The sequence below is a fragment of the Diceros bicornis genome, chromosome 1 (assembly GCF_020826845.1).
Source record: "Diceros bicornis minor isolate mBicDic1 chromosome 1, mDicBic1.mat.cur, whole genome shotgun sequence".
Classification (NCBI taxonomy): Eukaryota; Metazoa; Chordata; class Mammalia; order Perissodactyla; family Rhinocerotidae; genus Diceros; species Diceros bicornis.
This window is the reverse complement of record NC_080740.1, coordinates 56,357,094-56,380,511: the sequence shown is the minus strand read 5'-3', so window position 1 is coordinate 56,380,511 and position 23,418 is coordinate 56,357,094. Positions and strand designations below refer to the sequence as shown.

Sequence of the window (23,418 nt, the reverse complement as noted above, 5' to 3'; positions counted from 1 at the left end):
ACTGAACTCAACAAGACATTAAAAGGATCATACACTCCGATCAAGTGGGATTTATTCCAGGCATGCGAGGATGGTTCAACACCTGCAGATCAGTCAGTGTATTACACACATTAACAAAATGAAGGATAAAAATCATATGATCATCTCAGTAGCTACAGAAAAAGCATTTGACAAAATTCAACATCCATTTGTGATGAAAACTCTCAACAAAGTGGGTACAGAGTGAACATACCTCAACATAATAAAGGCCATGTATGACAAGCCCACAGCTAACATCATATTCAATGGTGAAAAGCTGAAAGCCTTTCCTCTAAGATCAGGAACAAGGCAAGAATGTCCACTCTTACCGCTTTTATTCAGTAATATTGGAAGTCCTAGGCAGATCAGTTAGGCAAGAAAAAGAAATAAAAGGCATCCGAATTAGAGAAGAAGTAAAATTGTCACTATTTTCAGATGACATGATATTATATATAGAAAACTAATTAGCGACTCCATCAAAAAACTGTTAGAACCAATAAATGAATTCAGAAGAATTGTAGGATATGAAGTAAGTACACAAAAATCTATTGCATTTCTATACACTTGACATTTAAAACAAGGATAATAGTATCTTCTTGCAGAGTTGTTGTGAGGATCAAATGAGAGAGGAACATGTAAACTCTTGAGTACAGAGTCTGGCCCAGAGCAAATAGTCAAGGGTTGGCAGCTGTTTTTACTATTCAGGGGTTGTTATCTTGAGTCAAAGGAGATGATGGATGTGAAACACTTTGTAAACTTTAAAGTGTAGCACAAGTGCCGTGGGTGATTATGCTCTTGAATCTGTTCAGGGCACAGTTTCTTCCACCATCAAGTTCCTTTTCAGTATCTGCTTGGCTTCCTGGGTTGGGGGTGCTCTAAGCAGTTGCAGGGAGAGTCTACTCATCAAGTGGTCCAGAATCTGAGAGGAAGTTTTGATGATACAGGTATGGGTAGGCCTTAATTTAGCTCTGGTCTTGCCTAGTTCTTGGTGGCCTGTTGGTAGTAGTGACCATTGGGGATGTGGAAATGGTTCCAGGGGAGGCCCAGGGCTGTGCTTCCTGGCACAAGGTACCTTGACTGACTTTCTTCTTGACCTCAGAGCCAAGGGCTCACAGAGCTATAGTTTGGTAGCATTGGCATTTATTGTAGTTAGTGCTGTGGAGTTGATTCCAGCAGAGCTGAACCCTGCCTGGTGTTTTTGCACCATCCTTTCACCTTCTGGTGCTATATCAGACAAGGCTCTACTGCTATTTATAGGGTTTTCATGGCCAATTTTTTGGAAGTGGGTGGCCAGGTCCTTCTTCCTAGTCTGCCTTAATCCGCTGAAACCTGTCCACCATGGGTGACCCTACTGGTATTTGAAATACCAGTGGCATAGCTTTAACATCACAGCAACATGCAGCTGCTGTAGTATGACAAATGACAGATGGGTGGTGTGATTCCCTGACCGGGAAATGAACCTGGGCCGTGGTGGTGAGAGCACCAAATCTTAACCACTAGACCACCAGGGCTGGCTAGCGTTGGCACAGGCGATGAAAATATCTGCTAATGGTTGTTGAGTGCTTATTACAGGCCAGGCTCTCTGCTAAGTGCTTTGTATACTTTCACATTGAAGTTTAACAACTCTGGGAGGTGGGTTCCATTATTATCTCCTTTTTACGGATGAGAAAATTGAGACCCTGTAAAGTAACTTGCCTAAGGTCATGTTTTTGATAAGTACATTTGGACGTTAGTCTGTCTGGTTCAAATGATCTGAACTCTTTTCATTGTTCTAAGTGATCTTTGCATTTAGCTGTGCATTAGAGTCACCTATGAAGTTCATTAAAATTCCTGCTCCTTGGGCCCTAATTCTATAGGTGTGAGGTGGAGCCTGGCCTTGTACAAACAGGTCCATTCTGTGGCCCAAAGGACGTTTGGATAATAAAGTAGAAAATGTAAAATGTAGCTCTGAAACTAGAGAAGATTAGGGTGGGAACTTTGTGCCAGGAGTCTGGAGACTTTGCTTCTTCGCTCAGCTCTGCCGCTTGTTTTGCTAAATGATCTTCTCTGAGTGTTTTCTGTTCTGTGTACCTCTCGTGGATAGATTAAGTGGTAAATAAAACGTGCAGGTGGTAGTACTATGGCTTCACGACATACGTTGTATTGACATTGGTTAGCATTGCAAAAGTAGATTGCGAAAGAAATTCTGTAAAGTTTTTATACTGGCTCTCAATAGTTGTATATTGAAACCTGAATATGCTCAGCCCTTAAGTATTTCCTCTTCTGACCTTTTCTTCTTTCTCTCTGGTTTGTTAGATATGACATTTCCCCCCTTTCCTGAAGTTGTGAATGAGCATATAAGTTGTGAGAGAGAGACTCATCTTATTCTTATGTCCCTTTATGAGTCACCCGGTTGTGTTCCTGGTGGATGTCTGCACTCTGGCATGGATTCGGGGATTTAGTTTCCTTATTTGTGATGTTCAGCTTCTCCTGGTCCCTGTGATTCACCTCAAGAGGAAATACCTGGAGCAGAGCCACAAGGCTGATGAGAGGAGGAAGGGACACAGAGGGAGAAAGATACGAGGGGTATTGCTGTGAAACGCAGAAGTGGTGATACAGGGCTGTAGGGTATAAGTAAAATCACCCAGGCCTCTCACTTGAGAAAGAGCCAGTTTGGGCAATGGCCTCATCTAAGAGGACACTGAGGTGTCAGGAGAGATAATCTTTGAGAACAACCTTTAGCCAGTTTGAGTTCAGGAGGCTATATAATGTTTAAGTTACTCTTAATTTCTATTACCTCAATGTCCCACCCTCCCCTCCTTTGGTTTCAGGGCTTTTTCAGTGAAGAAACTTAACAGGTCAAAATTATAACAGTAATAGATTTACTGAGCGTCTCTCATACTTTCACATACATCAGGTTATTCTCCCTGAAGCTCTACAACACATTAGAGTCCAGTAAAAATTTCTTCTTAAACAATCTTACAGATTACTTTAATGAGAAGAAAAATGGAACATTTAAGACATTTTTTAGAATCATGTGTTTTTAGAGCTGAAGGGACTCTCGAGATCGTATGGTCTGACCCTATCTTATGGATGAGGAACTGAGGTCCAGAGTGTGGAAAAGACTTGTTGAGAGTCACTCAGCTGGCTGGTGGTGGTATGGATTCTGAAAAGCACAGGTGTGACATGGAGAGTTCCCAGAAGAGAGATGCTCATGTATGATTTTTCTGAGGTATTAAGGAAGCTTCGGAGCCCGTTTTTGTGGCTAAACAATCACCAGTGACTGATTGCCCCAATTACCTCTAAGCCTCCTGGCCGTGGCTGGGAGACACAGACTGGCCTTCTGCCTTCTCCCAGATTGTGTTTTAGAGTGAAGTTAGTCTAAATTGAGGCTGAGCAGCTGGAGATTACAGGGTGCAAGAGATCTTTGGCTGAAGATGGGGGTTCGTTGGGAGACTTGCTAGTTGGAGCCACAGCTTAAGACAAATTTCAATATGACAGGCTTTAAAAGGAAAATATTAGCGTTGTGCTATGAGATTTGTGGTCTTTCAATATGGCCTAGGGAAGTAAACATATGCAGTATTCATTGTAATGGCTTTACTGCAGTGGTCTTTGGCCTGTTGCAGTGAAATAGGGTTGTTCAGTTTCACCTATTTCTACCAGTTCCCTTTTTCTAATTTCTCTCTGCATTCTTCTCAGTTCTATCAGACTCTTTCCCCCTGACTTATCTCCATCTATCAGACTCTCAGAGCTACTGTAGATTTTGGGAGGAGGGATTGGAACATGAGCTGTGACCTGCAAGTCAATTTCCCCAGGTGGATAAACTCCACTGCAAGCCACAGAGGGGCCTCCTCATTCCAGCAATCTGGCCAGGCTGACAGGCTCATAGCCTATGGGGACAGAGGCGGGGGTGGGGGCCAGTATTTCTTGGGCTGGTGAGGAACTCCCTGAGCTTTTACAGTCTGGGCAGAGGAGGTGGGAGGCCCTGGGGTGGTCTGGTCGCCTGTGCTGGGAATGCCTGGACAGATGTGGAAGCAGCTGGAAAGGTGGCACCGTACTTGGGTCGCTAGAGCTGCGCTGTTCCTAGGAGACGGAGGAGCAGTGAGCCTGTGGGGGAGGGGGAGCAAGTGGGTTGCTGCTTTTAGCAGCTGAAAGGGCTGCAGGGAGCTCTGGGTAAGACATTTTCTGCTGCTGCTGCTGCTGCTTCTGCGTTAGAAGCTGCCGCGAGTAAGTCAGAGGAAGGAGGACCGAGAGGGAGGAGGCTTCGTCTGCAGCCATGCTGAATCACTGTTGCTGATCAGATCTCCCGCTAGTTGGCTGGGAAAACCGAGAGCAGAGCTAGGATCCCCGGTGCGTGCACATTTCAGCAGCTGCCACCCCAGCTGGGCCTCGCACAATGGAGGGTGAGAGGTATGTATGTATAAGTATGTGTGTGTGTGTGTGTGTGTGTGTGTGTGTGTAAGTGAATGTGTGCTCGGGGTGCAGCTACCAGCTTTTGTGCTTGTGCTGGTTAGGCAAGATTGGAAGGTCTGGCCACTGATGAATCCTAACGGGCGGCAGAGTCAGACAGAGAAGGCAAGCCCCTTTCTCCAGAGATCTGGCTTCTGCAAGGGCAGATCTGGGTTTGCTGGGCAGCTGAAAGAAGGGCTTTCCTGGCTGGTATTTGGGAGTAGTTTCAGCAAAGGCTGAATCAGGATTGCCTTTCTTAGGCTGTTTCAAGGAGGTGTTTCCCCTTTGCTGGTTACTGTCTCTGGGGTGGTTTTTCTTGTTGGGGGAGTTTGATGTTATAGCAGGGTTGGCCTGGCATAGAGTGCTTGCATTTTCCCACTAAAGTGCTCAGATTTTCAGTAAGCGTGCCATGCTGATGTCTTTCCTAAAAGTGTGTGTGTATGCATGTATGTGTGCCTGTATACACACACAAGTTCAAGTAAGAAGGAGAAAAACTCATTCAGATGACACTTGCTCTGAACTGACTTTCATTTGAATTGAAAAGTTTGTGAATGATACTGGAAGGTGTGTGTTTTAGAGGAACTCTTGCTCCTTCCGTCAGGGGTTTCTTAGGAAATAGGAATCAACAGAAGGGAATTTAAGTACTTCTGTTGACCTGGATCTAACCAGTGAGGGTTTGTTTCCTGGCAGGTGCATACATATAAATTTTAAACTATTATCTGAAGATCTGATTCTTTCATTGTGAAGGTGCTCACTGCGGTTCAGGGGCCGGTTATTCCTCTGTCTGTGTGCTAAAACATCTCCTCATGTTGTGCCAGCCTTTTCAGTATGTGGGTCTGCAGTTGGTAGAGAACCAGGCTTGCCATTTTCCTTGAGGTGAGAAGAATGCAGGGAGGGGTCAGGCCATGGCAGTGGACCACTGAGGGGAGGGCTGCTGCTCTGAGTTGCCAGTTTGATGCAGATGGTAACTGGCTGGTTAAATGATAACAGATTCAACTAAATCAATACTCTCTGGAGAGTACCTCAAAACACTTTCCTTTGTATGGATTGTCCCAACTCTTGCATCGCATGGGACAGAGTGATGTCATTAAACATATCTAGACCCCATTAGAACTGGCATGATTGTTGGGTGGCTTCTTGTCTGAAGAGGACCCAGGGACTGTGTTTCTTGATGTGATTCCCTCCAGAAGAGTCTGGGATTTTTTAGACTGAGTATGCTGCCGATACAACTTCTCCCTGTGTGTTCTTTGCAACAGGAGCTTAGTGTTGGACTCCTTGTGGCCTCTGGGCAACAGAACGTCTGAAAGCCTGTTCCATAGGCTTGGGGCAGAGGTGGGCAGTGTCCTCACCTTCTCCTCTTGGGGTCTGGTAGCCAGCAGAAGGGCAGGGGTGATGTGAATCAAGGTATTTGCTTGACCCGTGGCATATTGGGGCTGAAAGGTCCATGTGAGACTAGCAGCAGCTGATCAAAGTGCTGCTTCCCAAGCATTTTGGGGCATCTGCTGTGTTCCCAGACCTGTGTTCAGAAATGTATCAGTCCTTGCCCCCAAGGAGCTCTCTTGTTCTTCAACACGCTGGTTCCTCTCAGCTGGGATGGCTGATGCCTTCGGTTTTATGACACCTGTTTCTTGCACTTGTTCTTTTGCTTTTCCCCTACTAGAGGCAGAGAATAGGCAAGAAATCCAAACTGAGCAGCTTCCAGCGTTCACCAGGTCACCCAGCTCATTCCCTTTTGTTCCCTCTCCAAGTCCAGCTTACCATGCCAGGCATTCAAGTCTTCTGAAACCTGGCTGCAGTCTCCATTCCCAGTGCCTGTACCCCTGCCAAGAGATCTGTTGGTCTCTTTTGTGATTATCCATCCTGTATACTACTACATCCAGCTGCAGATCCTTAGCTCTCAGAGTTCCTTTTGCCTGGAATGCCTTTCCTTTCCTCTTTCCCAAAAGTTATCTGTCTATCAAGGCTGTTTTAAAATTCCACTTTGTCTTGGGAAACTTAGCTTTTCTTGTCCTGGCTGATGTTCGTCCCAATTCCAGTACCTCTAGTTTGTATCTCATAGTTGGGTACTGAATAATAGGCCTACTCACTAAATCTTTTTGTGCTTTTGTTGATATATCTTACAAGTCCCCAAACTTGGAGACAGGTCCTCAAGGGCAAGGACGGTGCCGGTACCTCTGAATACTCCTCATTGACTACTGTGTGTCTGCATGCATAGTAGGTACTGGGTAATTATTTGCTGATTAGCTGATAACTTTTGTGGGAAGCTCTGATAACTAAAAAGAAAGTTGGTGAGAGAGGAAATTGTAACCTTTGGTCAGTAGGTTCATCCTTGGATATCGGCCTTATTACCTCGGCATGGGTAATTGACCCCATGGAATGCTTTGAGGTAGGGGGAGAACAGGGGGAAGTAGCCTTGTTTTACAAGTTCCCTGGGAAACCTAGAGCCAGAGAAGTGAGTGACTGGCCTGGGATCACATGTCAAACCTCCAGAGACTGGAGGGATCCTGAATCTGGGGCTTGTTCCACACTTAACCCACTGAAGCTTAATTGGGGCTGTTTTTAAGCATTAAAAATTTTCAGCCAAGAGATTTCTAATGAATAATTTTCTTTCTTTGCCATGAGGGTATGAAAATAACTTCTGCCTTGAAAGGCTGTTAATTGAAGGCATGGGCTTTGGAGAAACATAGACCTTGCAATGAATCTGCTTCATAAACTGTGTGACCTTGAGTGTGTCATATTTTTTTCAGAACTAATTTTTCTTTATGGTATAAAGGGAGTAATAACAGTACCTATACCTCATAGAGTTGTTGTGAAGATCAGATGAGGCACTATGTACAAAGCACCTAGTAAAGTTTTTCTGGCACAGAGTAAGTACTCAGTAAATGGTGGTTGCTGTTATCGTTGGTGTTCATCTATTGCCCTGTTGTACTCCACGACTTGTGCTGGGCTACTAACCAAGGCTTATTTAGGGCCTTCCTATATTTATTGTCCAAAGCAGATTTTGTGGGACCATTCCCATGAGAAAATTAGGGAGAGCTGTAAGGCCATCATCTTGCTTCTACCTAAACTGTCTCCTCATAGTAAGATACCACACAGGGCTTGGCATTTCCATTTCTAGGTTTCACCAACACCTACCTCAATCTTCCTTTATATAAACATCCTGAGGCATCTTGATGCCTTAGTGATTCAGAACCATGAACTGGATACACCTTTGTTCAGGCCAAAATCTTAAGAAGAACCTGTGAATTTGCACTCACCTTTGCTGTATCCCTCAAGCTCTCCAGCTCTCTATGGGACCTTCTGATGCTAAGTTTCCCATCTCCCTCTGTGGAGAATCACTGTGGCTTCATCAGTCAGAGGAAGATGACTCTGTCTTCTCTTTTACAAAGGAAAAGGGTCTCTGGCTCTCAGCTACTACAGTGATAAATTGTGTGTGTGTATAGAACAGATAGACATTGAAAATGGCAGTTGCTATTGGGATTTTGTTTCACTTCTGGAAATTAGCCTTGTGGATGGATTAAAATAAAATTTCAACTTATATGGGGTACCCAGAGCAGTCAAATTCATAGAGACAGAAAGTAGAAATGGTAGTTGCCAGGGCCTGGGGAGAAGGAGGAATGGGGAATTATTATTTAATGGGTACAGAGTTTCAGTTTGGGAAAATGAAAAAGTTCTGAGATGGATGGTGGTGCTCGTTGCACAATAAAATTATTTAGTTAATGCCACTGAACTGTACACTTAAAAATGTTTAAAATGGTAAATTTCATGTTATGTACATTTTACCACAATTAAAAAAATTTCCCAGGCCCAGTATCTGGCATATCTGCAAGATTTGCGGAGAACCACAACTTTTGGAAGAAGCATCATAAAAAGGGGAAGTTGGCTGTCCATTTTTCTTAAAACTGTAGTAGTTTTCTTCATCAAAAGCATTGAGATGCCCCTGCTTGAGAGGGGCACTGCGCTCCTAGCACTAGGCCGTAAATTTGTCTTCAGAGGGAGAATGGCTCGACCTTACTGAGGAGAACCTGCTCCTGGATCTCGGGGAGATTCAGAGCTGGAAGGAGCTTATTTTTTCGCCCTTGATCCAGGAACAGATAGATCCTATTTTCTGAGAAGACATGACTTAGAAAGCTGATGCCCTCTAAATGCCGAGTTTTGCAGTGCCAGATAAAATGCTGGCAAGACCCAGGGAAGAGCAAGTGTTGAGCACCCTAGCTTTTTCTCTCTTCCCATGGCATGTCACTGAGTCCTCTCCCACCCCTAGAAGTCATGGGTAGAAACTTTGGTAGAAATTTTGGGCATTACTGCTGCCTGAAGCAGATGTGCATTTCAACCATAATTGAAACCAAATTTTCCATTTTGGAAATACGTTTTGGTGACGTAAGGTTTTCAACTGCAAAAAAATGAAGTCAGTAAAAGAAACCTCTTGATTTCCCCACACCCAGATTTGGTTTTTAGGATTTAGCTTGCTAGGTTTTAGATTGTTAAGGCAGATCCAGACAAGAACATTTTTGGGTAAGTTTTCTAAAGCAAGTGCTTTATTTGATGAAATTTACCATTCTAGAACTGACCTAATTTTTTTCAATTGCTGGATGAACCCTAAAACTAGGTTAGACTGAAAAGAGATTTAATAAACTGTGTAAAAAATAATTTGAACATGCTTTACTCTCAGATTTTTTTCTATTAAATAAGTCCAATGGTTCTCAAGCTAGAAATCTATAACTTTTATAATTTATAAGGATTTTCAGACTCTTAACACAACTTTCCTGGACTTTTCTTTTTAACTTATGAAAGGCTATTGTAGCCTCTATCAAAACCACACACATGGACGAGCTCAGCTCTCCTATTCAACCCAAATAGAAGCTTGGTTTCTAAAATGCTGCGTAATTAGGGGTGTGTTTTCTTTTAGTCTTTCTCTCTCCTTGTCTAATTCTGTCTGAACTCAATCGTTTCTCTTATGTTTTACATTTTTACACAGCCCTCTTAAGAGATTTTTCCCTGGTTTTTGAAAGAAGCTATTTGTGAATTGGATGCTTAGGAATGTAATTAGTAACATACCTGTTCTTGAACTTGTTTATGAAGGAGCACATTATAGGAATGGCAGCAGCAACTGGCCAGCTTTGATAAATCACGTTGGGCTTCTGTGAAAATTCCAAGTTCAGTATGATTAATAATATCGAGTCTAACACACACTGCAAGTTTCCGATCACCAGTGGAGTGAAGTAGTGCTATCTCACAGGTCCTAGAGGATTCAGTCTCTTTCATTTGGCCTGATTTTGCTGCACAGTGAAGAACCTCAGAGAGTGGGACATAAGGATTGAGCCTCCCTTAGCTCGATAGGTTATGGACATTATCCCAAAGGTGGACATTGCTATTAAGAGCACAGGCCCTAGAGCCAGAGTGACCTGGGTTTGAGTGTCGGTTCTCTACTTAGTAGTTATGTGGGACTTTTAGACAAGTTTTATCTCAGTGCCTCAGGAGATAATAGTACCTACCTCATAGGGCTGTTCTGAAGATAAAATGAGATAGTGGAGGTAAAGTGCTTTAACAAGTCATCAGCTTTCAGTAAATGTGAACTGTTATTAACTGTTACCCAGGAGCGTAGTTTACTGATGCATATCTTCTGAGTGTGTCCGGGCTGTTGCAGGGAATCAGCCTGATGCTGTGAACTGAGGTGGCGCCACAGGAAGAGTATGAAGAGTTTGGGGCTCTACAGCAGCCTGTGTGTAGGTGGTGGTTCTTGATGTTAGGACTGCACCGTCAAGTCCTGAATCCTGCTGCCTGGACATCATCAAGTGCCAAGTCCTTCATTAATCCAGAAGTGGAAATATAAATTTGGTCATTTTGGCCTTGAACTTCAGGATTGGGATACATGCTAGATCTGCAGTTTACCCAGAGTCCTGTAGGTTCAGAAATCCTATCTTGTTAGTGTCCCATTGCTCCCCAGACTTTGAGAAGCAGAGTCGTGCTGATGAGCTTATCATGAGAGCTTAAAGCAAGTACAACAGTCAGAGTGGCAGTTTATTAATTTGCGGTGAAAACTATTACTGGCAAGATGTTCCTGAGGGCCTGCTACCACTTTCTTGCTTCCTAAAGAAGAACCGTGGGGGAGGCCAAATTGATCAAAAGGCTGCACAGTGAGCCAGGGACTGAGTTATGGCGTTTGAGTATTTAAACTTCACAACAGGGATCTGACCTGAGGTGGAACCAAATGACTATGTCTGATGATTAAATCATTTTCTTTTCTGGATAGCGTGGGATGAGCTGGACCAAGGGCTTTCTCTGTCTGATTCTTGTTTTTTTTTTGTTTCTCTTTCTAAAGGACACTTTCTTTGTTGAGGGATTTTAATGCATTCAGCATAGTCTTACTCCAACTCAGAGTTGTTTTGCCTTCTTTAGGTGACTTTGCCTCTCTTCTCTCTCATCTGTAGCTTGAACATGATATGCTTGGGCTCCATGTATGTGGCCCAGGATCATTCCATGCTGCCTGAACTTTATTTGCATCTCTTGAAGACTTTTAGAGGGAATGCAGTTCATAACCCTCAGCAGCATTTCTCAGACTCCCCTTTCCTCTCCTCCCCATTGTCTCACACCGTGGATGCTCTGGAGCTCATTTGTCAGATCCCCCAAACACTCCCGCACATTCGGCCTGCTCAGAGGCTTTCCTGTCTCCTGCCTTGCTGACATACTTTCTTGTATCCCATCTGTTATAGTCTTAGACCTTAGACTTGAATAAGAGAGTGGGAGTATACCTCAATGTGGTCTGTGTTTCACAGGTGGGAAGAGGGATCCACCAGCATTGTCTGGCATCAAGAACTGAGCATGCTGTGGATTGGGACTTGATAGGGTGGGAGTGGTTTAACTGTTGAGGACTAACTAGTTAAGATCTGGTATGAATGGAGGGGGAAAGATTTAGGGGAGGGAATGGTAGGATCTAGCAACTCTGTGCCTGAGCTTGTGATCCTAGGCTGAGGCATATGTATGTATGTGTGTGCATATATGTACATGTATGTACCATATTGCTGGAGGGTGTAGGCTGTGGTGGAAATAGGTTGTGCTTCAAGTCGAAGACACCTGAGCTCAGATCCCATATCTGCCACTTATTATCTGTGCGACCTTGTAAAAGATTCTTAACTTCTCTGAGCCCACAGACTCTGTTTACTTAACTTCCTGTTCCCTTGAGGGTCAATGAGTTGCCAAGAAGCTTCTACCCTTCAGAAACTAGGGTCCTAGGATCTACTCCAGACTTCTGTGTCTTCACAGAGGAGCAGAGGAAGGGAAGAAAGAGACCTTGGAAGAAAGTTCCTTCTGATGTCAAGCCTTGCCCCTGCCTCAAGGGCTCTGGATAGAATGGGGAAACCAGATGTCCTTTCCCTAGACAGCCTTATGGTCATCAATAAGCCGCTTGTTCTTTCAAGGAGGCTTTAGTGTGAATTGTATTTTGTTGAACTTTAATCCTTGGATAGTAGACAGTCTATGTTTGAGACCTTTTGGTAAACACAACGTTGCATTAACAAGGGTACATCATTATTGGACCATTCTGGAAGGCTGGATAGTGCAAAGAGCAGTACAACAAGGAAAAGCAAGCTTTCCCATTCACTAGTCACACTGGAGATTGTTGTCAGTGCTTCCAAAATGGCTGTATTTGGTCTACATCTGTTCCATATATGTGAAATGGAACTAATAATGTCTGTCCACTGGGGTTTTAGGAGCTCTAATCTTATTAGTTCCCTGTCAAAAACCTTCAGTGGTTCCCCGATTGATACAAAATTATATTTTCTCTTCCTGGCTTTTAAGTCTCTCTACAGTTTGAAGACAACATTTATAGTGAATATTTGTTCAGTGTTTTACAGTTTCTAGATTTATCCCAGAATGCAAGTATGGTTTAATATTAGAAAATATATTAGTGTCATTTACCACATTAAAAGATTAAAAGGAAAAATTTATATGATCATCTCATTAGAGTCACAAAAACAGTTGATAAAATTCAGTATAACTTTATGATTAAAAAACAAAATATACAAGGAAATTTTCTTAATTTGATTAAGGGCATCTACAAAAGTCCTACAACAAACATACACAATGGGGAAACATTAGAAACATCTTCTCTAAAATGAGGAAGATGACAAGAATATTTATTAGCACACTTTCTGTTCAACATCGTGTGGCCATCCTAGCCAGTCCAAAATTTCTTTCAAAAAAGAAATTAGAGGCCTAAGAATTGGAAAGGAGGAAAAAAACCTCTGGCATTATATATAGATAATATGATTGTTTACAAAGAACACCTAATTGGTTCTTCAGACAAATAGTTAGAAATAACAGGAACATTTGGTAAGGTGGCTAGATATAAGATCAATTTTCAAAAATCAACTGCATTTTATAAACCATAACAATCAGAAAATATAATTTAAAAAAGACACCATTGCTGTTAGAAAATAGCAACAAAAACTATACTTAAGAATAAATTTAATCAAATATGTGTAAGGTCTTCATATAGGAAAATATAAGATTTTGAGTGACATTAAAGAGGGCGTAAATAAATGAAGAGATATTCCATGTTCATGGATAGGAAGACATAATATCAGAAAGATGTCAGTTCTATCCAAATTGATCTATAAATTCAATGCAGTTTCTATCAAAATTCCATCAGATTCTTTCATGGAACTTGACAAACTGATACTAAAATTTGTATGAAAGATTAAAGAAACCAGAGTAATCAAGACACATCTGAAGCATAATAATAGGATTCAGGACTTGCCCTATCAGTATTCAGGCCTTATTGTGAAGCTACAGAAATAATGTGATACTGGTACAGAGACAGATAAACTGACCAATATAAGTTAGAGAGTTCAGAAATAGATTCCTGTATATTTGGAATTTTGGTATGTGACTTAAGGTGGCATGATAAGTGAATGAGAAAAATAAGAAGTATTCAATAAGTGGAACTTATGGGAGAAAATTAGATCCCTATGTCATATTGTCACATAAAAATCAACATATAAAATAAGGGCTTAAACATCAAAAGCAAAAATGTTAAACTTTTAGTAGAAAATAGAAATTATCTTTCTGGCCTTGGAGTAGGGAAGAACATTAACTATAAAAGAAATTATATTGGGCCAGCTCTGGTGGTCTAGTGGTTAAGTTTGGTGTGCTCTGCTTCGGCGGCCCAGGTTCAGTTCCCAGGCATGGACCTACACTGCTGGTCGGTGGCAGCCGACCAGCATGCTGTGGCAGCAGCCCACGTACAAAACAGAGGAAGATTGGTGATGGATGTTAGCTCAGAGCGAATCTTCCTCAGCAAAAAAAAAAAAAAAAAAGAAAGAAAGAAAGAAATTATGCTTGTGGGATTTCTTACATGAAGTTTTTCATCTTTACTGGGTGCTCCCTCACCTTGGTCACATTTTCTGCTTTGAGATTTTCTTTATTTCCTTAAACACATAACTCTAATCATCTGCCTTTGTGCATCTCTTGATATTTATCTACCTGTGCACCCAGAATCCAAATAGTCCCAAAGTTCAGATGTCCATGGCTTATACTTGCATGCTGAACTGAAGGTGGGGAAGGAAGCCAAAAGAGAAGTCTGTCACGGTCAGACAAGCTGTGAGTCTGGCATGCTGGTTGTATTTGAATGTTCCAATAATTACAAATCCCAGTGTGAAATCTGTAGAGACTCTCAGGTCTCTGGAACATTCTCTTAACCACAGCAGCCCCTTTCTTGAGCCAATTTGCAAGGCTAGGTGATAGCATGAACAGAGGCTCAATAGAGAAAGGCAAGAAAAACTACCCTTAGTACCTTTAAGTTGGAAGGAGCTGTGGGTCCCCAAATCTACGCAAATGGAGAAGACTGTTTTCCAACCAGCAAAGCAAAGCTTAGCCTGGTCCAAACAGAGGTAACTCCAAGGTCTCAGGCTTGACTTTGGAGCTGAATAGTTTCATCAGTTTGGGGAGAAAGTCCTTTCCTTGCTCATTCTCTTGATTCTTCTTTCCTACTCTCAATAAATTTGAGACGTTGCTCAGGAGTAGTTGGGCGTCTAGGTGGCATCCCATAGGGATTTGAGTGTTTTGTCTTAGGTATAGAGGGCTTTGAGATTATGAGTGACTTGCTAGTCACCACCTGCCCAGTTAGCTCAACAGATAGTCTTTCTTTTCATAACAACTACAATCCCTTGTCTTTCTGTGGGATTATGGTTTCTCCAAAGCTTTCACTCTTGTGCCACTGTTCTCCACACTGTATCCAATGTGATCTTTCTAAAACACAAATGTGTTCACGTGCTTCCTGACCCACTTCTCTGCTTAAAACCTTTTGTCGGCTTCTCATTGTTTCAGAATGAAATCCAAACTCCTTAGCTTGGCTTATACAACACTTATAAGGCTGCTCAGTCTTCTAGCCTTTTCTCTTGATACTTTCCTCTAGCTTTTACTCAACTTCTGGTCCTTTGAACACACTTGACTCTTTCTCCAGATCTTTGTGAATATTGTTTCCTCTGTCAAAATACTCTCCATCTTCCTTTTCACCTGGCTAATTTCTGCTCTTCCTTAAGCTTTCTGCTCTTCCTCAGCTTCTGGGAAGTTTCCTCTCAACCTGCCAGCACTGGGATAGTTGCCCATCCTCTGTGCTTCTGTAACTCCTATCAAATCATAATACTTAAGATATGATGTTTGAATGTTTACTTGGCTTTCTCCTCCACTGAACTCTAAGCTTTGTGTGAGCAAGGTCTGTGCATTATTTATGGTTGTGTTTCCCTTAAATTTAAATACAGTGCCTGGCACATAGTAGGCTCTATTTAAATGTTTGTTCAATGAACAAACATCCCAGTGAAGCGACTGGTATAGTACTTAGTCTCCCTTCACCTCCCACCCTTTTAGGAATGGAGAGATGGAGGATAAGGACCTCCCACAAAGTCACACAAGTGGTTGGTGGAAAGAGCTGAGCTAGGACCTGGCTTCCACCAGAGGAATGCACTCTGTATTGGAAGATCCTGCAGAAATTCCTGACTCAATAATTTCCTTCTCTGCCGGGTCTGTGGTGAAGAGAACAGGCTGACAGAGATGCCACTGGTGGTTGGGCAAATGCATGGACTTGTGGCAGTTGGACAAATGAGTTTACCAACATGTGATCTTCTCTTTTCCCTCCCACTCCCTTCCTGTTCACAGCATCAAGCCGAGCTCCCAGCCCCCGATACAGGCTGGGGATGATGAGAAGAGTCAGAGGACGATTACTGTTAACCCTGCCCACATGGGGAAGGCGTTCAAGGTTATGAATGAACTGCGGAGGTACTGTTCCTATTTTGCCTATGCCCTTTTGGAAGGAACTTGCTGGGTGAGCGTCATCAGGGACTGAAAACAGAAGTCAGAACACCACCACCTAGTGAATTCTGACTCTTCCCCACCCACTCAGACAGTCACTTGGCTTCCACTTTCAAACTCTGATGGAGACAGAATGGCTTTCAAAAATCTCTCTTTCCTTTGTATTTATTTAACACCTATCATTTTAGTGCTTAATCACAGGGGAAAAGTTCTTTATGGTTCCAGCAGTTCTGTTCATAAACTTGATTTCCAACTGAACCAGCTGCTTGAAGACTAATAATAGACTGATTGCAACACCTACACACAATTGCAGATTAAAGACTGTAAATGCCACACATTTTCTTTTGGCCTCCTTCTCTCATTCCTTGGTCTGAACCTAGCTTGTCAAGACAGCCACATGAATGGAAGAATACCTAGCTTCTAAAATGCAATTTAGCTCTATAAAGAAAGAAATGAAATACAAATGTACTCATCCTCACTGAGCTAAATGGTGAGGGGTGTGCAGGCTATTTGTAAGGCCAATGTGCATGTTTGATGAGCTTGTTGCAAGACAGGTTCAGGGCACTGAACATGTTTTTCTGTACAAAGGCTGTGCACACAATCTCTTCCTTACCAGAGAGCTCAAAAGCTCACTTTGCCCCACTATTATTTACTGCATACTTCATCCTATTGTGAGGTGTAGTTGTTTATCTCTTCTTTTCCCTGTAGTTCATGAGCTCCCAGAGGGCAGGGGCAACTTGTGAATCATTTTGATGTCTAGCACTGGTACTTCATAGGAGCTTTGAGTCATTCACCAAAGATGCCCAGAGGCATTGGTTAGGCTCTGGGATGGGTGGGTGGGGGTACAAGGTAAAAAATGTAAACAGGTCAATGAAAATGATCTTTCTACAGTACAAATAGGTGTTATAAATGAGGAGTGCATCAGGTGCCTGCCAGGTGGTAGGTGTGCAACAATTATTTGTTTCTTAAAGGGTGCTGTGGAAGAAAGGGTGTCAAATAACAGCTTTGGAGAACGTTTCCTTAAGAGGATGATGCTTGAGCTAAATTTTGAAGAACAATTAAGATTAAAGAAATGAAAAGTGGTAGGGTTAGGGGGAAGTCTTCTAGGCAGAGAAAATGGCATGAGCAAAAGCACATGTAGCTGAAGATGTGTTTGTTGAGTAGAGGATTGAACTACTTTTTTTTTTTTTTTTGTGAGGAAGATCAGCCCTGAGCTAACATCTATGCTAATCCTCCTCTTTTTTGCTGAGGAAGACTGGCTCTGAGCTAACATCCATTGCCAATCCTCCTCCTTTTTTTTTTCCCCAAAGCCCCAGTAGATAGTTGTATGTCATAGTTGCACATCCTTCTAGTTGCTGTATGTGAGATGTGGCCTCAGCATGCCTGGAGAAGTGGTGTGTCGGTGTGCGCCCGGGATCCGAACCCCGGGCCGCCAGTAGTGGAGTGCGCGCACTTAACCACTAAGCCACGGGGCCGGCCCTGAACTACTTTTAAACAGAAGTTTTATTTGAGTCTATAGTCATTTCCTCCTTTCTCCTTTCTGCAGGGCCTAGTCTTTGGCATTAAAAATCAGGTTAAATTAAATTTGTCTTATGCCCTACTGCTCAATTTTTATTAGGCCTCCTGCCAGAATTCCTGGAAGCTCTGTCATTGTTGTCTTAGGCAGTGGGCAGTGCTGATGTTCATGCCTGTGGCTATGGTTCTCTTGTCACTAAAGAATCTGTGTTATGTTCCCTAGACACTATTGAAGTTCCTTATTTAGTTCCCTTGAGTATGGCTGTGTCCTTGGTCTGATTTAAGACTCAAAATAAACAACCTAACTTTACACTTCAAGGAATTAGAAAAAAGAAGAAAAAACTAAGCCCAAAGTTAGCAGAAGGTAGGAAATAATAAAAATTAGAGCAGAGATAAATGAAATAGAGACTAGAAAGACAATAGAAAAAAATCAATGAAATTGAGTTGGTTTTTTGAAAAGATAAACAAAATTGACAAAATTTTAGTTAGACTAACCAAGAAAAAAGAGAGGACTCAAAATTATAAATGAAAAAGGAGACATTGTAATTGATACCCTGGAAATACAAATAATCTTAAGAGGCCACTATGAACAATTATGTGCCAATAAATTGGATAACCTAGAATGGATAACCTAATGGATAAATTCCTTGAAACATACAACCTACCAAGACGGAATCAAGAAGAAATAGAAAATCTGATCTGACCAATAATGATTAAGGAGATTGAACTGGTAATAAAAAAAAGTCCCAACAAAGAAAAGCCCATGACCAGATGATTTCACTGGTGAATTCTACCAAACGTTTAAAGAAGAATTGATGCCTCTCCTTCTTAAACTCTTCCAAAAACTTAAAGAGGAGACAACACTCCCAAACTCACTTTAACAAGGCCAGCATTATCTTGATACCAAAGCCAGATACGGATGCTACAAGAAAAGAAAAGTACAGGCCAATATCCCTGATGACTATTGATGCAAAAATTCTCAACAAAATACTAGCAAACTGAATTCAACAGCACATTAAAAGGATCATATACCATGATCAAGTGGGATTTACCCCTGGGATGCAGGGGTGGTTCAAGATATGCAAATCAATAAACATGACACAACACATTAATAGAATGAAGGATAAAAATCATATGATCCTCTCAATAGATGCAGAAAAAGTGACAAAATTCAACACCCATCTCATGATAAAGACTCCCAACAAATTGGGTATAGAAGGAACATACCTCAACATAATAGAAGCCAGACATGACAAACCCACAGCTAACATTATACTCAATGGTGAAAGGTTGAAATCTTGTCCTCTGAGGTCAGGAACAAGATAAGGGTGTCCACTCTTATCATTCCTATTGAACATAGTATTGGAAGTCCTAGCCAGAGCAATTAGGCAAGAAAAGGAAATAAAAGCCATCTAAATCGAAAAGGAAGATGTTAAATTGTCTTTGTTTGCAGGTAACGTGATCCTATATACACAAAACTCTAGGACTCCACCGAAAAACTCTTAGAACTAATAAACAAATTTGGTAAAGTTGAAGGATACAAAATCAACATAAAAAAGTCAGCTGCATTTCTATATACTAACAATTAAATATCTGAAAAAGAAATAAAGAAAACAATCCCATTTACAATAACATCAAAAACAATAGAATACTTAGGAATAAATTTAACCAAGGAGGTGAAAGATCTGTACACTGAAGACTGAGAGACACTGATGAAAGAGATCAAAGACGACACAAATAAATGGAAAGATATTCCATGTTCATAGGTGGGAAGAATTAATATTGTTAAAACGTCCATACTACTCAAAGCCATCTATAGAATCAGTGCAATCCCTATCAAATTTCCAATGGCATTTTTCACAGAAACAGAAAAAACAATCTTAAAATTCATATGGAACCACAAAAGACTCTGACTAGCCAAAGCAATCTTGTAAAAGAAGAGCAAAGCTGGAGACATCACACTTCCTGATTTCAAACTATATTACAAAGCTATAGTAATCAGAACAGTATGGTACAGACACATAGACCAACAGAACAGAATGGAGAGCCCAGAATAAACCCATGCATACATGGTCAACTAATATTTGAAGAAGGAGCCAAGAATACTCAGTGGGGAAAGGACAGTCTCTTCAATAAATGGTGTTAGGAAAACTGACAGCCACATGCAAAAGAATGAAAGTGAACCCCTATCTTACACCACTCACAAAAATTAACTAAAAATGGATTAAAGACTTAAATGTTAAGACCTGAAACCATGAACCTCCCGGAACAAAACATAGGGATAAAGCCCCTTATCATTGGTCTTGGCAATGGCTTTTTGTATATGACACCAAAAACACAAGCAACAAAAGCAAAAATAAACAAATGGGGCTACATCAAACTAAAAATCTTCTGCACAGCAAATGAAACCATCAACAAAATGAATAAGGCAACCTACAGAATGGGAGAAAATATTGGCAAACCATATATCTGATAAAGGGTTAATACCCCAAATATGTAAGGAACTCATACAACTCAACAGCAAAAAACCCCAAATAATCTGATTAAATAATGGGCAAAGGACCTGAATAGACATTTTTCCAAAGGAGACATCCAAATGGCCAACAGATACATAAAAAGGTACTCAACGTCACTAATCATCAGGGAAAGGCAAATCAAAATCCCAATGAAATATCATCTCACACTGTAAAAATGGCTATTGTCAAAAAACCAAGAGATAACAAGTGCTGCCAAGGCTGTGGAGAAAAGGAAACCCTTGTGCACTATTGGTAGGAATGTACATTGGTACAGCCACTATGGAGTACAGTATGGAGGTTCCTCAAAAAATTAAAAATTGAACTATTATACAATCTAGCAATCCCACTTCTGGGTATATAGCCAGAGGAAATGAAATCACTATCTTGAAGAGATATCTGCACTCCCATGTTCATTGCAACGTTATTCACAATAGCCAAGATGTGGAAACAACCTAAGTGTCAGTTGATGGATGAATGGATAAAGAAGATGTGGTATATATATACAGTGGAATATTAATAAGCTATAAAAAAGAAGGAAATTCTGCCATTTGCAGCAACATGGATGAATGTTGAGGGCATTATGCTAAGTGAAATAAGTCAGAAAGACAAATACTGTATGATCTCATTTGTATGTGGAATCTAAGAAAGCCAAACTCATAGAAACAGAGAGTATATTGGTGGTTGTCAGGGGCTAGGGGATGTGGGAAGTGGGGAGATGTGGTCAAAGGGTACAAACTTCCAGTTATAAGATGAATAAGTTCTGGGGATCTAATGTTCAACACGGTGACTTTGGTTAGCAATACTGTATTCTATACTTACAAGTTGCTAAGAGAGTAGATCGTAAAAGTTCTCACCACAAAAAATAAATGGTAACTATGTGAGGTAATAGATGTGTTAACTAACCTTATTGTGGTAATCATTTCATAATATATATGTATTTCAAATCATCACATTATACATCTTAAACTTACACAATGTTAAATGTCAATTATATCTCAATAAAACTGGAAAAAAGATTCCAGGTCTCTCATCAGACCTTATTTTGCCTAGTGAGCCAACTCCAGTAACTGCTGCATGAGAGAGCTCAGGGAATAGATATCCACACAGAATTCCCCTCACCCCCACTTTACATTACTAGCATCTTCTCTTTTTGTTAAATAACTTACAAGAGAAAAAGTCATCCTGCTATGTCTTTGTTGCTTCTTTTTCAAGTTACCATGTTTTTGCATCTTTCTCCAAAAGCATCGACTTGGATTTAACCTCCTGCAACAGTCCTGCTGCTTCTTCTCTTTTGTATAAATCAACATTTGCCAAAGTCTGTTCTGAGGAACATTTCCTCAAGATGCTCTGTGGGAAAAAAGAGCTCTGTACCCCAATGAGTTTGGAAAATGCTGTATGAAACTGCTATACCCCACTCTGAGATTCATAATGGATATAGGCATATTAAAAGCTCTGAGAAGTCCTGAAATAGACTTGTCATAGACTTGTCTAAGTGAGGGTTTCCCACACATATTTGACTGTAGAATCCTCTTTGGTTGTTGCTGTTATGTATAAACTGAGTGTTTTGTGAAACTTGTTCTGGAAAACACTGGTCCTTTGCTGAAATTTAAGTGAGTAATCTTTGTATTAGGGTTTTCCAGAGAAACAGAACCAATAAGATATCTCTGTATATATATATACTGATATATATATCTAAGAGGAGATCTGTTATGGGAATTGGCTCACGTGGTTACGGAGGCTGAGAATTCCCACAATCTGCTGTTTGCAAGTGGGAGAACCAGGAAGCCCAGTGGTATAATTCAGTCCAAGTCCAAAGGCCTCAGAAACAAGAGCCACTGGTGTAAGTCCTGTAGTTCAAGGGCCTGAGAACTAGGAGCTCCGATGTCTGAGGGCAGGAGAAGATGGACAGTCCAGCTCAGAAGAGAAAGAATTCACCCTTCCTCCGCCTTTTTGTTCTATTTAAGCCCTCTGTGGGTTGGGTGACGCCCACCTGCATTGGTGGAGATGTTCTTTTCTCAGTCTGCCAATTCAAATGCTAATCACTTCTGTAGAAACCTTCACAGACACATCCAGAAATAATGTTTTACCAGCTATCTGGGCATCCCTTAGCCCAGTTAAGTTGACAAATAAAGTTAACCATCACAATCTTGTTCTTCCTTTTTATGTTTTTTTCAAATGTACCAGTCTGTATACGTTTTGGCTGGGAAAATTTTAGTTTAAGTTTAGGCATGAATTTCCCTCTTGTTTTCATTTTTTAATTTTTCTTTTAAATTTTTTGTAAAAGGAATATATTTATTATAGAACATTTAGAAAATACAAATGAGCAAAAAGTTGTCTATAATTTTAGTACAAATTGCCCTTGTTAACACTTTGGAGAGTATCTTTCTTTAAAATATGTGTCTCAACCAGATTTTTTCTCTTAACACTATGTTGAGCAAGTTGTTCTATGTCACTAACTGTTCTACAATGTTATTTTAAGTAGATGAATGATACTTTATTTTTTTTAAACAGTTCTGTCTTGTTGGATATCTAGGTTTTTCAGTCCCTCATGGAATAACACCTGCAGTGGTTCTGTTTGGAGTTAACATCATGGTCACAAGCATAGACTCTGGAGCCAGGGAGCCTGGTTTCAAATCTTGTCTCCTGTAGTTACTAGCTGTGTGACCCTGGACAAGTTAATTAAACTCCCTGACCTCACTTTTGTCAACCATAAAATGAGGCTAATAATAGTTCCAGTCTTGCTGGCTTGCAAGAGGATTAATAAGTAAAGTGCTTAAAACAGTGACAGCACATATTGCTGTTGTTAAGTACATGTGCACATGCACGATTATTTCTATAGAATTAATTCCTAGAAGTAGAATTGCTGATTTCAGCAACATGTAGCATAATAATAATAATAATAATACCTATTCCTTAGATATTGTTGTAAGCCCATGGCTCTTAGTGAACATCCTGTGTTAGCTATTATGGTGATGACGATGGTGTGCTAAGCATTGTGCTCAGTTACAGGAATATGGCAGGAGACAAGAAAATCAAAGTCTTGACCTCAGTGAAGCTTGCCTTCTAGTGGTGTTGAAAGATTATATCAAATTCTAAGGTATTTAAATGCCTAATTTTAAAAACTAGAGTGGAGTAGAAGAGACAGGGAGAGAAAGAGGGGCCTGAGTAGACACTTTATTGATCTGGGTGAGTTTAATGAGAATTGGAGAGAGGCATCCTTTGTTTTGATGAAGGCCTGAGTAAAGCATCTTGCCATCCTGGGATTAAGCTAATGAAATGTTACATGATATTACAATGACCTGGGTTATTTCTTGCATTGTTTTCACATTCCCCTCCCTCAATTTTAAGCTATTTTAGTTCAAGCACACATGTTATTTGCACTTTATGAATCACCCATTTCATGAGTTTCCTATTCTTTTTACTTACGTGGTAGAGAATGGCTTGTTGGCATGGTAACCACCCAGCCTTCCTCCTCCTTTTGAACTTCGTCGCTCTGCCCTGGTCAGACCAACAGCTGCTTCTGGGCAGCAGAGCTCTAATGGCTCTTTGGCTCCTGACCAGCCAGCCAGCAATAGGGTGTGCTATTCCAGCAGTTCTTTTTGGAATAGCACACCCTGACCAGGCCTGAAAAGGA

The 23,418-nt window shown here is 41.1% G+C and overlaps 1 protein-coding gene across 2 annotated transcripts in view; it reads left to right on the top strand.

Annotated features, from left to right (window-relative positions):
- The first annotated feature begins 4,023 nt into the window (after positions 1 to 4,023).
- Positions 4,024 to 23,418, top strand: part of KLHL3 (kelch like family member 3) — a 112,124-nt gene continuing 92,729 nt past the window's right edge. The window contains exons 1-2 of one of the 2 annotated variants that reach the window (XM_058540866.1): positions 4,024 to 4,407; positions 15,601 to 15,720. In XM_058540866.1, the coding sequence (XP_058396849.1) occupies positions 4,394 to 4,407; positions 15,601 to 15,720 (134 nt within the window). In that variant the 5' untranslated portion in view covers positions 4,024 to 4,393. Of the gene's footprint in view, positions 4,408 to 15,600; positions 15,721 to 23,418 lie in introns of those variants that run through there. The other variant, XM_058540875.1, reaches the window with a different exon arrangement.